Here is a 17,935-nt window from a genome sequence, read left to right as displayed (position 1 = left end):
CTATGCCTACATCCTAGAAGGCTTTCTTGATCTGTTCAAGGGTTGAAAAGGGTTTTTTTCTTCACAACTGAAAGTATTCTTCAGTCATCCACTACTGTGGTCTTCTGTGGTCTACCAGGTTGTTTGCCATTGCTAAGCTCACCAGTGCATTCTTGCTTCTTAAAAATGTACAAAACAGTTGATTTTGACACACCTAATGTTTGGGCTATGTCTCTGATTGATTTATTCTGATTTGTCAGCCTCATGATGGCCAGCTTTACTGGCATTGACACATCTTTGGTCCTCATAATGAGAGACAACAGCAACAGACTCCAAATGCAAATGCCACATCGAGAATCAACTCTGAAACTTTTGTTAGCTCTCTTGTGGATGACCTAACGATGCAATGACACACAGCTGGCCAAGAAACAACTGAACAGCCAACTTTTCAATTACTTTTGGTCCCCTAAAATGAGAGGACTATGTATAAAAAGGGCTGTGATTCCTATATACATAAATACATTTAACTTTATAGTCATTGTTTCATTTCAAATCCAATGTGCTGGAGTACAGAGCCAAAACAACAAAAATTGTGACACTGCCCAAAACCTTACGGACTGCACTGTACTTCAGATGTACCAAATGCATTCATTTTTTCTCACATACAGTAGTAACCTCCCTGTAATTACTAAGATGACAAACACCTGAACTCAGACCATTCTTGAAGCATGCAAAATAACTCTTAAATGTGTTTGTAACCTAGGTTCACGTTTTAAAATGAATTGTTGTCAGCCATTTAACACTGGGTTGCATTATCCCTAATCCAATATGACATTTTTAAACGTGTACCGAAATACATCTCAAAATCCATTTAAAATGACCAGCTGCAGCTTACACAAAGGAAAGTTAATATTTTAAAATCATTTATGTAAATATAGACTTTCAAAATATTTCTGAAAACGAACGGTTTAATCAATCGGGTTAAAAACGAGATTTTCCTGTTGTTGCTCTCCACTTTCATGATTACTTTTAGATACTAAATTGAACAAAACATTAGTGATTTGCCAATCATATTCTCAAAATTTAGGCAGTAATTAATTAGGCTTTGAGTTGCCGAACAGATGGGACTCAATTGTGACTGATGCAGAATGAAAGCTTGCCCGTACTCCAGAAATTTAGAAACTGCATGTTGATGAGAAGTGCACCACTATTCAAAATTTTAAATATCTGAATACAGCAAGCAGCATCTGTGCCTCTCCAACAAAAAGCATCAAGTGAATGCATTTTTCATCACAGTACAGTTCACCTACAGCAATGAAAATACGGCCACAGGAAATGAGTCTCCCACAACTCTGTCTTTCATCTTTTCTTGTTCTGCTGGACTTCGGCTGATCTGAACAGATTAGAGGGGGCTGGATCTGCTGGAATGACCCAACTGAAAATATTTTGTGCTGGGCATTGTTTCTCCTCAACAACGTTGGTCACATCTGGTGTCCCGCAGGGCTGTGTTCTTGGTCCCACTCTTTTTAGCATCTATTAATTGGCATTGAGTCAGATTACTTGTAGGCTATGAGATCAATTTTCTATTCAGATGAGTGTGAAATTAAAGTTTTCCAAGAAAGTTTAGATTAATCAAGTACTATCTGCTGTGTCACACTGCTTAGAATATAGTGAGAAATGGATGTCACAAAATATTTTGCCCTTTAACTCCGATAAGACTTAAGTTATCCTGATTGTCTCTCCCTTTGTACTCCACAACTCTGTGTCAGCTTGGGTTTGACTATTGATGGTGTTGGAATTTTCCAAGTATTGGGGTCAAGAATCTTACTGTCATCTTGCATCTGAAGAACAGGTTGGTGTTTTGAAAATTTTAACTTCTTCGTAATATTGCTGGTATATGTTCATGTCTCTCCCAATTTGAGGAACAAGTAGTCGGTTTATTCCATGCTGAAAAAAAGCAGAAAGAAAACACAACATTTCGGCCGTGGAGCCTTCTTCAGGTGTGTCAAGAAGGCTCCATGGCGGAAACGTTGCGTTTTCTTTCTTCTTTTTCAGCATGGAATAAACCGACTACTTGTTCCTTTGCAGCTTACGCATGCTGACGCAGCTACCCACCTGAACTAATCTCCCAATCTGATACAGAGTAGTTAATGCATGCATTTTGTATTCAAACTGAATACTGCAATGCACTGCTTGTGAGTGAATCCAAACATTTTCTTCACAAGTTGTGATACTGTATGTGCAGAACTCAGCTGCTCAGATCTTAACTAAAACTAAAGTACAGTAGGGTCTCAACATCTGCAAATTTATCATTCGTGAATTTGATTATTTGCAATTCGGTTTGGCCAATGGGGGGTTGGGATGAAAGTTGAACAGGATGAAACTGAGCCAAGCTCTCGAGAGCAACTTTCAAATTTGCAGCACAACAAACTGGAATCCTGAGACGAATCTAGCGAGTGAGTGAGCCTCCCTCTGACTCCGGTGATCTTGTTTTCATATTGTAACAAGCGCCATCAGCTCTGTGTCAGCGGTGTGGGGAATGAAAGACTGGAGACAAATTTACTGGCTCTCTGACAATTTTATTGCTGTTCCTGTTTTATTACAGTGGGCCATGAGTATGATCACAGAGGCAGAGGCAGGGGAAGTGAAATTTGTGTGGTTTATTTTAGCTGATTACTCTACATTTGTGATTACTGTTGTTTCTTTTATTTAATCAGTATTGAATTACCTTAAAGTCAATGAATTAGAATTAGGGAGGGATATTTATGTCTTTCAACCCTACATACATTTGAGTTCCTTTACAATTCAAATGCTGATATAGTTCCCAACTCAAACAGCTGTCTAGATTTTATATTGAAGGGAAGCTGTCCAACCTGTTAAGCCCTTAAATGTGAAGAGCATAGTGTAGCACTTCTCATCCGTGTTTCACAGACATTTAATATGCACCTAGCATTATAATGCTTAGACAGTGACTGAGTGTGACTTTTCTGCTATTTCTCTGGGCAAGGTGTAAGGAAAGATATGCCAAGCATCTTCCACTAATGCATTCTCATTCCTACAGTAAAAAAAGAAAAAACGGTCAGTGCATATGGTACTAAAAGACCCTTCTATAAAAAAAAAATCTTACAGGCTAGACCAGGATAGATAGCATTTCCATCCCTTTACATCACAGGAATTTGATCCCATCAAATACACTTCATTCACTTAATTCAATAAAGGATCAATTAATTTGCTCGGCTGTTGAGGATCACTGAAAATCTACGGTTAGCTAGAAGACAGAGCCAGGTTTCCATCTCAGAGAGCAGACTGCCATTACTTGAACTACAGCATCAGAAGACCACTGTAAGATGGACTGATGTTCATGGTATCTGATGACATTCATCTTCAGTTTTAGGATTAAAGACTTTTTATTTTCATTTTTAGCAAATCATAAAAGAGGAAAAAAGCAATAAACCATTCCTGAATGGCTTCTTTGAAAAAAGGTCATTACTGGCTTCAATAACTGCTATCTATCAAAAGACTTCTAACTGCATCACAAGTCAGATATGAATTAGAAATCTGTTGCAATTGTATAATGTAACTAATACATTATGTATAAATGAAGAAATATTTTTTGTGGGCGATTCTAACTTTCCTTACATACTACAGACTGGTAAAAAACAAGAAGAAGAAATGACAGCAACAGATACTGAAATGTCTTGTTAATTTGTCATACAGCCTACGAGAGGGCATGCCTTTATTAATCTATAATCTTCTCAAACAATCAAGACTGAGTGAAGAATACAGAGATGAGAGACCCATTAGGGAAATGTGACAATAGTATGGTGTGCTTTGAAGGGTAATAGTTCAAATCAAAGGTTTTCAATTATGAAGGAATGAGACCGAGCTTTAGAAAAGTAGAATGGGCCAGGATGGATACTAAATCAGTAGAGAATAGGAGGTTTAAAGATATTCTGATTGAAGCACATCACAGATTTATCCCACGAGTAAGCATTTTAAAAGTTAAATAGCAGTGGCCTAGATAGTTTAACAAATCAATTAAGAAATGGCATAAACAAAAAAAAGAATAGAATGAATTGTAAGCACAGACAAAAAAAGGCCAAGAGCAAGAAATAACATAATACTGAAATGTAGCATAAAATATATTTTTCAGTATTACAACAGCAACTAAACAGTGAAGGGTCAATTAAAATCTATTTGGCATAATCATGTGAAACCTCTAGATGATGAAAGGGAAATGGCTGATGTGTTTACCACGGAAAAACAGACAATATGCTTTGGGTTGAGAAAAGACAAACATCAGTATTAAATAGTATTAGCACAGGAGAGGCAGAAATATTAAAGGCACCAGACGCACTTAAGGTAAGCAAGACTATGGAGCCAAATAGTATTCTACTAATTATATTATTGAAACAAGAAATGTTTTTCATAGACCATTAACAATTCTCTGACAACAGTCACTCAAGACAGGGATAGCACCAACAGCACATAGTGGAAAAGTGGCAATGTACCGCCCACCAAATAATTATAGATCACTATAATTACACCAATGCGTAAGGGTACGGAAACGATAATTAGAACTAAACTAGAGTATTATCAAATTGCACTTAGGATACTAGGAGTCAGCTGGGATCTAGAAAATGTAAGTCTTGCATAACTTATTCATTGGAGTACTCTGAACAAGCAAAAACTGCATGGACAAGCAGAGTCAAACAATGTCTGTCTAATGTCAGTTGACTTCCTCAGAATCAACAGTGAAACATGAATCATGAAGAGGACTCAGGTCGAAACTATGTGGAAGTGTAGAATAATAATAATAATAATAATCGTAATAATTGCTTACACTTATGTAGCACTTTTCTGGACACTCCACTTCTGGACGCGCTTTACAGGTAATGGGGATCTCCTCCACCACCACCACCAGTGTGCAGCCCCACCTGGATGATGCAACGGCAGACGCCAGAACGCTCACCACACATCAGCTATCAGTGGGGAGGAGAGCAGAGTGATGAAGCCAATTCATAGATGGGGATTATTAGGAGGCCATGATTGGTAAGAGCCAATGGGAAATTTGGCCAGGACGCCGGGGTTAAACCCCTATTCTTTTCGAGAAGCACCCTGGGATTTTTAATGACCACAGAGAGTCAGGATCTCAGTTTCACGTCTCATCCGAAGGACGGCTCCCGTTTACAGTATAGTAATGCCCCATTACTATACTGGGGCATTAGGACCCACATGGACCACCGGGTGAGCGCCCCCTGCTGGCTCCACTAACACCTCTTCCAGCAGCAACCTTAGTTTTTCCCAGGAGGTCTCCCATCCAGGTACAGACCAGGCTCACATCTGCTTAGCTTCAGTGGGTTGCCAGTTGTGAGTTGCAGAGTGATATGGCTGCTGGCCAATAGAGGGCAGATTTTACAATAAAGAATGCTACTCAGCCAATTTGTGAAATACAATATCCTGGACCCCTTCATGACATGTTTGGATGAGATCTTGGGATCATTTTCATTGCAGGCGGTCCCTGTCACAAGCTGCCTGCTAGAAGCTCACTCTTACACTATGTCATCAATGAGCCGACAAAGTAAAAATCAAGTTAAATCTGTAAACTGGTTGACGGTTGGGTAGGGACACACTATATGATTGAACTCCCTTTCCATCTGTGCCATCTGACAGTGTTCATCTCATCAGGGTTTTGGACAGGTTCTGAAGCATGGCCTTTAAAAACCCAAAAGGGAACACAAGAGTGTGCACCAGAAATAAAGTTCTCAAAGAGAGCCTCTCCGTTAATTTTAAATCTGTGCCTCGAGCTGCCTTGATAGTAAAGCCCCATGTAAAACCAATAGGTAAAGCAAATGCATTTAACCACCTTAGGTCAAACAAATTACCAAAGTTATCTGCAACAGCCCTTTCCTCCCTGGTGACTGGCCAGACAAAATTGCAAGAGTGCCTCAGTAATCAACCTATTTGCAGTCCTCTCTTCTGAAACAGCTCCCTCCGAGGGGTGTAAGTCCTGCAGCACTGCCTCTGCCCCCCAGACACGCTCTATTTCCCCACGCAGACACTCTCGGGCGCAGAGCTGAATCACTTCCACTGAGATGCATCTTCAAAGCGACGGCTCAGACATGCTCTTAAAAAATGACACTTATTAGACCTGGTTCAGTAAAAGCTGCAGCAGGGGAAGTATTACGAAGCAATTGTAGCAGAAGGGTCTCTGGATTTCTAAAAGGCCAAGGTTTAGATTTGCACCTTACTGTTTACTGGAAATATAGCATTTAAAACAGTATTTTTTTCCTAAAGCTGTAGGTTGCTTCCTTTCAAGGCACGTATTTTCTTTAAAAAACGTGTTTAATCTGTTTCGCACAGCAGAAACAGATTGTCTTCTAACAACAGGGGCTCTATACTGATGACAGGCCAAACATGAAGTACGAGAGCACCATTATGCAGGGTAGGGAAGTGAAGCACTGTGGTGCTCAGGTTGGAGGGGGAGTAAACTCAGACCCATAGGGGCCTGCCTCCTCACCTAAAAAAATTACACCACCACTAAAAAATGTTAAGGAGGCAACATCAGAGATTCTGACCGTAAGAAAATATTTTTTATGGCAAGAGCGAAATGAAAAACCTAATGATACCTCCTCCGTCATTTTTATGAAGCTAATAAATATAATAGTTCAGTTTCATAAATAAGAAAATCATTTTAAGCAAAAACTGTAAAAAAATAGATTAATAGTTTAAAGTCTAGCAATTGCAGAAGTTCTCTCTTCTTAAAATGAGATTTCCATAAAAAAACTCTGAAAATTATGACATCACATGAAGCACACGTTGGAACGGAGTTCCAGTAGGAAGGTTTTAGTTCAAAAACACTTTTGTTACATGTTATCAATTTGACTGCATTTTGTGACCATTCTCCATATCTATAATTGAGATCTGTTACTTGAAACACATCTATTTAAAATGAAAAGAACATGTGCAAAATATCAGCAATATTCCTCAGTGGAAGACTATCAGTGTTTTTACACTCCATTCTCAGAGACAAGTTATTGAAATGCCTTAGTGTACTGAGCAAGAAAGACATTTCTCCACTTTTTCAATGAAACAATCAAGCTGAGCATGTGAAACCCCTAAAAAAGAAAAATAACCTGACCACTTCAGATCTTAGCTCGTAGCTCGGTGCGCAGTTAACAAAAGCCGTCATCAAATTTGAGATCTTAATCCATGATTTTTCCTTAGCTTAAAGTGCCTGCAAGAAATAGCTTTTGTGAAAGGAGCCCTGGTTGCAACACCACTGCATCCTGAAACAACAGAATCACAGAACTTCCATCCAGATGTGTCCTACTCATGCCGGTCACCCGACTGGCATCACACTCGACCCCCATCCTTCGCCCTGAGGGCAGTGAGCCCTCATTACAGCACCACGCCACCGTTTAAGGAGTCTGTCTGTCATTTTGTTATTAAAAAACATTTGGGAACACCTGAATTTGATAAAAATCTTTGTGAATGACTGTCAGTAAGAACAATCTTTTCTGTGTTCATTTAAGGGTTTGCACAATGAGATTAACCCTGATACATACATTTAAATTAAGGTAAATATGCTTCTTCAAAATAATCAAAACTCACTTTATCAGATCATCCACAGTAATTAATTAATGTGATAATTATGGACATATTTAAACTGACATAAGACAGATCTTTCACTTGAAAAACCTAACAACAAATGGGAACACATTTACAAAATCCCTCCAAACCATAAGTCAATTTTTTCTCATTCCATTCCAGTCAGTAACTGTCTTTTAAAAAAAGGAACACTGCAGAGTACTTCAGCTACAGGAGTTCATAAACATGACTTCCAGAATGAAAGCAATCCAGAGGTACTTACAATACATTCTGGAAACAAAATGCATTCACACAAACCTCAAAGGACTTACACTGACTCCTGTGGAGGCAATCTGCTTGGCAAGCTTTCTGATCAAACTCTTCCCAAATTATCCCTTTCAGGTTATGGTATATTGTCTTTAAAACCATAGCAGCATCTCAACCTCACATTGCGTCTCTTTTAACTGAAAGTATTCTATCCAGAGGGCTTTGACTTCAGGCTATTTGCAGGCAGTCCTGTCTTAAAGGATCTCATGGGAGTACAGTACAGTCAACATCTGACTTCTTGGGTATGAAACCTTATTTACAGGCAGTTCCATGGGAAAGCAGTCAGGACAACTCCCCCAGCAGATATTCCAACGGTTACTATATGTCACTACATTACAAAAAAGGAATTGCTGCTCTGGAACCAATGCAGAGAAGAGCAACCAAGAACAAAGCCTACAGAAAGTCTACACTCCCCTTTGACTTTTTCATAGTTTATTGTGTTTCAGCATGGAATCATGACATATTTAACTGAGAATGTTTGCCACTCATCAACACAAAGTACTCTACAATGTCAAAGTTTTAAAAAATCGTTTTACTAAATTAATTAAAAATAAAAAACAGAAAATAATTGAAAGCATAAGTATTCACCCCCTTTCTTTGACACACCTAAATTACCTCTGAAGTAACTGACTTGACTCTCTTCTCCAAGTCTCATAATTACTTGACTGGGGTCCAGCTGTGTGCGGTTGATGTGTTTCTCATGATTTCAGAATAAATACACCTGTCTGGGAGCTTCCTCACTTAGTTATTGCATTTCCAAAGGAAACATAACACCATGAAAACCAAGGAACATTCCGAGCAGGTCTGAGACAAGGTTCTTGAAAAATACCAGTCAGGCAAGAATATAAGAAAATTTCCAAGGCATTGAATATACCTCGAAGCACTGTGAAGTCCATAACTAAAAAGCTGAGAAAATATGGAAAAACCGTGAATCTGCCCAGAACTGTCTGTCCTCCAAAACTGAGTGTCTGGGCAAGTAGAGCCATAGTAAGGGAGGCCAACAAGAGGTCTACAGCAACTCTAAAGGAGTTACACCCCTTCATGACAGAGATGGGAGAAACCGCACATGAGACAATAATAGCACACACTCTTCATAAATCTGGCTTGTACAGAACGGTGGCAAGAAGAAAGACTTTGTTGAAAAAAAACTCACATCACATCTCGGCTGAAGTTTGCACAAAGGCATGTGTGAGACTCAACAATTTGGAAGATGATTCTAGGGTCTAATGAAACCAAAATTGAACTTTGGTGCAAACCTAACACAGCAGATCACACTGAAAACACCATCCCTACAGTGAAGCACGGTGGTGGCAGCATCATGCTTTGGGGAAGCTTCTTTGCGGCAGAGACTGGAAAACTCATAAAGATAGAAGGAAAATGTATGGAGCTAAGTACAGAAAAATCCTGGAGGAAAACGTGGTGCAATCCACAAGAGTACTGGGATTCATCTTCCAACAGGACAATGACCAGAAACATAAAGCAAAAGCCACACTGGAGTGGCTTAAAACCAAAAAGGTTAATGTCCTGGAGTGACCCAGTCAAAGCCCAGACCTCAATCCAATTGAGCATCTGTGGAATGACTTAAAAATTGCTGCTCACAAACGGTCCCCATCCAACTTGATGGAGCTTGAGCAATTTTGCCAAGAGGAATGGGCAAAAAGTCCAGTGTGAACATATGCAACGATGATAGAGACTTACCCAAAGAGACTCACAGCTGTAATTGCTGCCAAAGGTGGTCTTACCAAGCATTAACACTGGGGTGGGGGGGGGTAAATACGTATGCATTCAATTATTTTCTGTTTCTTCATTTGAATTGAATTTGAATATATGTCTGAATTTTGTTTTTACTTTGACATTATAGACTACTTTGTGTTGATGAGTGGAAAAAATTCTCAGTTAAATACATCATAGTTCCATGCTGTAAACAATAAAATGTGAAAAAGTCCAAGAGGAGTTTAGACTTTCTAAAGGCACTGTACATTTCTGGGCTTAAAGGAATGTCAGCTCTGACCGATTGGAGAAACAGAACCTTGAACAGACAAGACTACAAGGAGGCCCAGTCCAATTATTCAAATTCCTCAAAGGCACTGTCAAAACCAACATAGTGGAAATCAGAATGAACAGTGAAACATCTACAAGAGGACACTAGTGGAAATTATGTGAAAGTGCATTTAAAACCGAAAACAGGTGGTACTTCTTTACACAAAGGATTGTGGGAGTCTGGAACTATGGGAAGACAAGTTTTTCAAGTCTTAACTTCTTCCAGGAAAGGACAAAAGACCTCCTCTCTTTTCTAACTTTTCTTATAATTTCTTCAGCACATTAATTACACTACTGTAAATGAAAACATGGATACCCACAGGAGCAGACCCAGGCCTGAGCTCTTCGTGGGTCTAGTAGTGCATTGTTTTTTTCCAGAGCATATACATGGGCAGCAAATTTTAATGAATCAAGATCCATAAGATAAGAATGTACCATAAAACATGCTGAAAGGTCGTCAGACAGTTCTAGATTAGTTTGGTCAGAAATTACCAGTACTTTTAAGAGCTGCATCCTAAAGAAACTGACTACTTCAGTCAATCAGTCTCTTCCCAAAGAAAGATTACAATCCAACATTTATACTTATTGGACCTGCATTATACAGGTTGCTACGTCTCTTCCTTTATTCTTAAGCAAAACATCAGTGTTATCAGAAAATCTGTTAAGTGTGTCTTGTATGAAAATAAGAAATTATGTTTCATAGGAAATTAAAAATATATACCTAAAAGAAGTCTACAGCACAGCTAAAGGGTGAATGTTGTTTATCTGTTTTGTCGAGGAAAAACCTGGGATCTTAAAAGCAGAAGAATAATCTATCCTTACTACTGCTACCATTGTTCAAAAGAAAAAAGTAAAATCAGATTTTAATCAGGAACAATTTATTCAATGCTTTAAAATGTGCTGCGAGCCATTTCAAACAACACCATTCACAAACATGAACAGACTTAAACACTATTTGCCTTATAAGAATCCCAAAATGATGTACTGCTTTACCCTCTGCATTATACACGATGCATTAAGTCCAGATTTGATTTCCTGGGAGCACAGACACTGATGGAATAATAAGACCTCTGGATGCTTCTCATTATTAACACGTCTGAAACTAGTGCAATGACTCAAAATAATAAAATATAATTAAATAAAATAGATGACAAAAGAAAATGACTCAGAATCATTAAATATTACCAAATGTGAACATTTGTGCAATTTTAGTTTTGGTGTTAAGCAAAGTTTTTTTTTTTTATTTCTATTACATATTAAAAATTGAGACTTTAAAAATAATGCTGGTGCACTGCTGTCTGACAGCACTGGGACCCTGGGCTCAATTAGAGACGCATGCTGCTATCTGGGTGGAGTTTGCGTGTTCTCCCAATGTTTGTGTGGGTCTGAGATATCGGCTGGTGTGAGTGTGTACGTGTCTGTAATGTCTGTGTGTGCCCTGCGATGGACTGGCATCCCATCCAAGGTGTACCCTGCCTTGTGCCCCCTGCTTGCTGGGATAGGGGCACCCAGCACCCCCGCTTCCCCATGTTCAAGATAAGGTGGTTCGAAAACAGCTGGAATTTACTACTGCACATACAGTCCCATCAGAGCATCAAGGAAAAGAAAAATGTGTTCACAACACAAACAATAAAACAGAGGTTCAAGACGTTGATTACTGACTTGTATTTTCATATCTTAAAAGACAGGCAGGTAGTAAAATGTCAAGTAAAGTCAACACAGTCCGTTGACAAGCCTTAAAGGAATCCAACAAAATTAAAATAAAATACACATGACTCCAAAGAAGAAGAGGACGAATGCTTGTATGATGCTGATAGTGAGTTTGAAATACTCATCGAGAGACATTAAACAAGCACCAAGCACCAAGCCCTGGACAGACAGGAGGAAGACCAGTGCTATAATAATAATAATAATAATAATAATTGCTTACACTTATATAGCGCTTTTCTGGACACTCCACTCAAAGCGCTTTACAGGTAATGGGGACTCCCCTCCACCACCACCAATGTGCAGCATCCACCTGGATGATGCGACGGCAGCCATAGTGCGCCAGAACGCTCACCACACATCAGCTATCAGTGGGGAGGAGAGCAGAGTAATGTAGCCAATTCATAGAGGGGGATTATTAGGAGGCCATGATTAGTAAGGGCCAATTGGAAATTTGGCCAGGACACCGGGGTACACCCCTACTCTTTTCGAGAAGAGCCCTGGGATTTTTAATGACCACAGAGAGTCAGGACCTCGGTTTTACGTCTCATCCGAAGGACGGCGCCTGTTTACAGTATAGTGTCCCCATCACTATACTGGGGCATTAGGACCCACATGGACCACAGGGTGAGCGCCCCCTGCTGGCCATCACAGAAGGCCAGGGCAGATTACAAAACCAAAAAAGGATGTCTTTAAAACACACAAAAAAAAGATGTGCTTGTTGATTATATTACACACTAAAGCACAGCTGAAGAACCAGAGTCACAAAACCACAACATAGCTGCCGCCCACAATGTGCACTTCAGCATGCAGAGTGTACAAGAAAATATGTTGGCAATCCACTTCTTGACTCCAGATAAACCCCTTATTACCTGACATAATGGAGAACACTATTCAGTCACTTTTCTACCACTGATAGAGTGAAAAATGAAAAGTAATAGTTGGTAGAATATTTCAAAAGGTTAAATAGCTCAAGTCTGAATCTGGCTTCTGTTTTGACATTACAACCAAACTCAGACTCCACACTTAATATAAACAATGTTCCTTGTTCCTTAAAGGTACTAAACCAAGCATCCCAACATAACCATATCATTTAATAATTATGAAGCTCCTATTTAAAAACTATTCCATAATGTAAAATGTATGCATTTGTTAATGAATAGCGCCACCTGCTGCCTATGCAGAAAGGCTGCCTGACATTTGTGAATACAGGCAAAGCCCAAGGGTTCTTACAGAGTGAGAGACACTTTACTGTCTGTGAAACAACAGAGGCATTACAGAGAGACCACCACGGCCAGTGTCTGCAAATAGGTGGGCACTTTGCTTAGGTTAAAATGTAAATTTTATTTTTTCATGATGATGGAGAAGCATTTTAAACAAATCCAATGCAAAGAGTTTCAAAACATGATGTGCCATTACTATTACTAATACTATTGCAGTCCTCCAGAAAAGATATAGAAACAAAACATTAATTTGATCTTTAAGTGTTCAGCAAAGTTTTTTTTTTTCAAATTATATATAAAAATTGAGTCTTTTTAAAAATAATGGGGGCAGCACAGCGATACAATGGTTAGAACTGCTGCATCTCACCGCTGGGGCCTGGGCTCAGTTCCTGTCTGGGTGGAGTTAGTATGTTCTCCCTGTGTTCAAGTGAGTTTCCCCTGGGTGCTTCAGTTTCCTCCCACAGTCCAATGACATACTGGTGGGTTAAATGGCTTCTGGGAAAACTGTCCCTGGTGTGAGTGTGTGTGTCTGTGTCTGTCTGCCCTGTTAATGACTGGCGTCCCATCCAGGGTGTATTCTGCTCCAGCTCCCCAATGATCCTATGTTGGATGAAGTGATTAGAAAATGGATGGGCGGATAAAAAAAGTGGGGAAAAATATATTGAATAAAAAAATATGTCTTAACGTACACCAAGGTACTGTATATCTTATAGGTTTTACAATGGGTGAAAAATAGTGCTTTTTTTCCTCTAGAAGATTTAAGTACTAGAAGGGCTACACTAATACAGAATACATTATGAATGACAAATTATGATGCACTTATTTACAATGTGAATAATGGAACATAAAAAACATTAAATTTAAGTGTGCAGCCTTGGTGGTAACAGCGTAAAAAGGAGTCAAGATTACATGTGATCATTCAATTTCTGATTCATTGAGAAAAACATATGTTTTCGTTAAATGGTGTTTTATAACTTATTAGTTTATAAACTTTATTAATTCAGTGGTCTCAGTGGTAATTACATCTCTGCAGCTTTGCAAAATAAAGCGTTATTTGAAGTGTGGTCCTCAGAGTCTAATCTTCAGGGAACAGTGAAGTAATCAGAATGTTTAACTGCGTAGAGTTAAAGGTTTTTAATGTACCTGAGTCAGCAGAATGTGATTTTTCCACAAGGAATTCCCTGATTCTCTCCACCCACAGATAAAGGATGCTCTCCCCAAGGTTCTCTCTGTTAGAAACATGAAAGAAAAGAATCAATTGAAGTGTCTCAGCAATGATGAAGAGAGACTGAAGTCAATTTAACTCATCTGTACAAAAGGCCAACAAATAATGTTGGCCATGGATTTCTTACAATCAAATTCAATTTATATTTTCATGTCTCATGAAAACACAAATGCACGGTCACAACTTTATGTAACTTTCCCCAAAAAAAATGATTTGAGAAGAATTTTTGCAGTACTCTAACCTGATGGTAATGTTCACTTATAATGCAGTGGAAAAAAACATAGTAATTTACACTACACTCAACTAAACAATACATACACTACAAAGGAAAACTGTGTAACATGTCTGTCTAGAGTGTTCACTTGAAACAATGTCATTTTTCAAAGAATGGGAAACAGAATAGCCCTTTGTATTGCACAAAGAATGCATTTTTGGTTTTTAAACAAAAATAATTTTGAATAATGTTGTATGAAGACTTACAAAGAATATGATAGTCTAACTGTATCAACTACCTATTAGGTCACTGAAAAGGTTACAAACGAGAGCTGCCATCAGTAGCTGGCAGGTAGTAGTTACTGATCAAGAGATCTCACCTAGTTTCTAAATGTCTAAAAGACACCAGGTGTCAGATTCAACCACATGGCTGAGTAGCCTCCTCCTTAATCCAACAGCCCTTTGAGTAAAGAAGTGCCTCATGTTCTTGTTTTAAATGCATTTCAAGGCAGTTACTGCAGATATTGCAGTGGGGCTAAAAAATGTTCCGACTCGGTTACTTTTACTCCTGGGGACATTCCCATAATGCTCTTGGCTGTATAATACCCCGCACTTCTTAACATTAAACATCATATTCCATAAGTATGCCTACCCATGACTTTTATCTTTTTGAGTTTCATTTTCTATAAATTATATACATTTAAAAAAGCATAAGACTTAATACAGATCCCTGCGGTGCTCCACTAACTACAACACCTCAATTTTAGTATTCACTATTTTTACTTAATAACCTATTCTTAATCTTTACAGCCTCTTTTCCCTGATGGAAACTTATGAGGAACTTTATCAAAAACCTTCTGAAAATCTAAACACACCATATCTTACACCCTGTGTGTATCCATTACTGTTGTGGCTTATCCAAAGAACTTCGACACAAGGGTTAAGGAAGAGCAGTTCATCTGTCTGATATGTGACCAGCTGAAAAAGCGGGTTGTGAGAGCCTACAAAACTAACTGTCAATGAGCACAACTGCACAACCTTCAGAAAAACGCAGAAGGTCTGCAGCTTAAGTGTTCCACTGCTTGTAACTCAATAGGACTGCATACTCATCAACAACTGTCACAGAAGAAAACAAAAAAGACCACACCACATCTGAAGAGTGAATTACATGCTAGATATAATTTTTGAAGCTAGCATTCTGGTATATCAGCACTGCTTGACTTACGCATATAGTTCTTCTAGGCTGTTCGAAAGCTCCATTCTCTCAGGTCCTCTGAGCCAAGGAGCACTGCAAAACAAATAGATTTGAAATAAGCTGTTTTCAAATAGCAGTTATTCAGACAATTGTTTGCAAAGATGACTAAGAAGCCTCCACTTTCTGAAAGCTGCAGGAGCAGTTCAGAAGTGTGTGCCTTGCATGACAAGCTAGCATGTCTAAACAATGGTGAAAGGAAAGCAGTTCAAAAAGACACTTTACCCAGTGTAGGGATAAAGTCACTTAGCCCTGTGAAAAGACTGCACTTAATGGGCAAAAAATACTTCAGGAATACCACGGCATAATTTAACAGCCTACATCTGAAGTGTAGCTTTTATGTTGTTTTGGCTTCAAAGACATGGGATTAAGGTTAAGGAATACAGAAATATTAGATCTCCTTATTCATTTGTTTACAGTGTTGTGAGCTCCCTTGAACGCCCACAGCAATCATCCACACCAGGCATTTTCCCCTGCAACAGAGCTCACTGTATCACCTGCAAGTACACATCTAACACCGAATTCATTCAAGACCCCTCTGGACAAGTCCGGATCACTCTGATGACATAGTGTATTTCAGAGTGCATCTCTGGCAGAAAATGTCCAGCTTTTTACAGGAAGGAGACTGGGAGACCGCTTCAGGGAACATATCAGAGTTATGACAGTCAAAGATCACTCCAAACCCATAGTTCCCCATTTCATCTCTAACCCCATTGATCACACTGATATCTCTGTCTGCGTTCTCACATAGGCATTTCTTAACTCCTATTGCAGAAAGACATCCAAAACTAAAATTATTCTTAAAATTGGATCACATTTTCCCCCTTATCTCAAAGACAGACTAATCTCCTTCTAAATTCTGTCTATTGCCAGTTCTCTCCTGTTTTCTCTGAGTTTCAACACTCGTTCTCGTGTCTCGTCGGAAATTTGCAGCTTTCCTTTTGTCCCTCACACCTGAAGAAAGCTTGTTGTGCTTCTTTCCTTAACCTTTAAGCATGTGAGGAACCTTCCTTATTAAATCATATGAAAATGTTGTTCTTGTACAGAAGGCAGCCCCTCATCCCAAACTAGAATTTCCAAGACAATAAGCCAATGTGGTGACAGTGTCTAGTAGGAGGCACTGTGCCACTTGGCCACTAAAGATCCCTTGATCCCTGGTGTCCAGTTTACGTGACACTGGTCTTACACAGTCTCACAGATCACAGATCTGCAGTGCACTGGGGCAGCTGGTGCTCAATGGCAGCCGAGGGGTGCACTGCACTGCAGTGGTGGAGGAAGTGAGTCTCACACTCTACATGAAGCATTTTGGCAACCTTTGAGATGAAAAGTGGTATACAAATTCAACTAGTTACTCTTATTTATTATTAATACTTACTTCAGCTGATACATAGGAGGTGCAGCAGTTGGATACTCTGGAGGAAGAACAACCTGAGTAAAAGTGAAAAGCATATATAAATGTAAATGTCGAAAGACTGAAATCATCTCACAGCAGTTGATAATTTTGTTATATCTTCCTTTCATCTATGTGCTCGGGATGGCTTAAAGGCATATTGAAGCCAGCGTGCATTCTCATAATTAATTAATCTTCATATTTAAATAGGACATGAATGTGCTTATAAAGCTCTTTGAAGATACACAAAGTCACTACTGCTACAGACACCCTCAGTAAGGCTTTTATTAAAAAAACACAGGAAAAGTCCATTTGAGTAGATACTTTCTTGCATCATAACCCTCCTTGTTTTCAAAAGAACATGGCTTGATCTGCAGAAATTCTGCAACTCAACTGAAAATAAAAATGAAGTCTCAGTAAGGGGAGTCCAGATGCAAAAGAGGAATTTCAAAATGAGGGGGGCCATAGGGATTTGGAAAATAAAAACCTTCTCCTTGTCGATTCCAAGCTCCGACTCTGCCAGGCATGCGGCACAGAAGAAAAATGTTCTTCTTTTAGCTTTTTTTCCACCTAACATTTTGCTAAATCAAAATCCTCTTAATTGAAACCATTTAAAAACTTGTCCCAATGACTTACAGTAGAGATAACCATTACCTATGGAGCTGAAGTAGCCTGTATAATTTTGCTTGCCCTTCTTGGTAGTTCTGCTTATGACCTGTGGCCTATGACCTGTAAATTCCATTATTCATGGGATGGTCACTACATGTAAATAGTCCATCTTCGGTGCAGCACCACCTGGTGGCAGGTGAACAACAGACAGCTCCAAAGAATTGGACTGCATTTCTGCATACAGTATGTTTAAAATCAAATCAAAGTTTATTTATCAAATGCACAACAATACAGAATGCAGCAGTAGTTGCTGGAAATGAAATGTCTTTTCTGTGAGCTCACAAAAATCACAAGAATCACAAAAATCACAAAATTAAGGT

The 17,935-nt window shown here is 39.0% G+C and overlaps 1 protein-coding gene across 3 annotated transcripts in view; it reads right to left on the bottom strand.

The window, feature by feature from the left end:
- impact (impact RWD domain protein) overlaps nt 1-17,935 on the bottom strand; it is a 73,354-nt gene that overhangs the window by 53,729 nt on the left and 1,690 nt on the right. For all 3 annotated transcript variants that reach the window (XM_088641982.1, XM_088641981.1, XM_088641983.1), the window contains exons 3-5: nt 16,932-16,984; nt 15,530-15,592; nt 14,010-14,095 (exon numbers count right to left, since the gene is read on the bottom strand). In XM_088641982.1, coding sequence (XP_088498108.1) covers nt 14,010-14,095; nt 15,530-15,592; nt 16,932-16,984 — 202 coding nt within the window. The remainder of the gene's footprint in view (nt 1-14,009; nt 14,096-15,529; nt 15,593-16,931; nt 16,985-17,935) is intronic.

Source organism: Lepisosteus platostomus, chromosome 8, assembly GCF_059453375.1.
Source record: "Lepisosteus platostomus isolate fLepPlt1 chromosome 8, fLepPlt1.hap1, whole genome shotgun sequence".
Taxonomy (NCBI): Eukaryota; Metazoa; Chordata; class Actinopteri; order Semionotiformes; family Lepisosteidae; genus Lepisosteus; species Lepisosteus platostomus.
The sequence above is the reverse complement of the archived record's forward strand: the minus strand, read 5'-3'. Positions and strand labels throughout refer to the sequence as shown.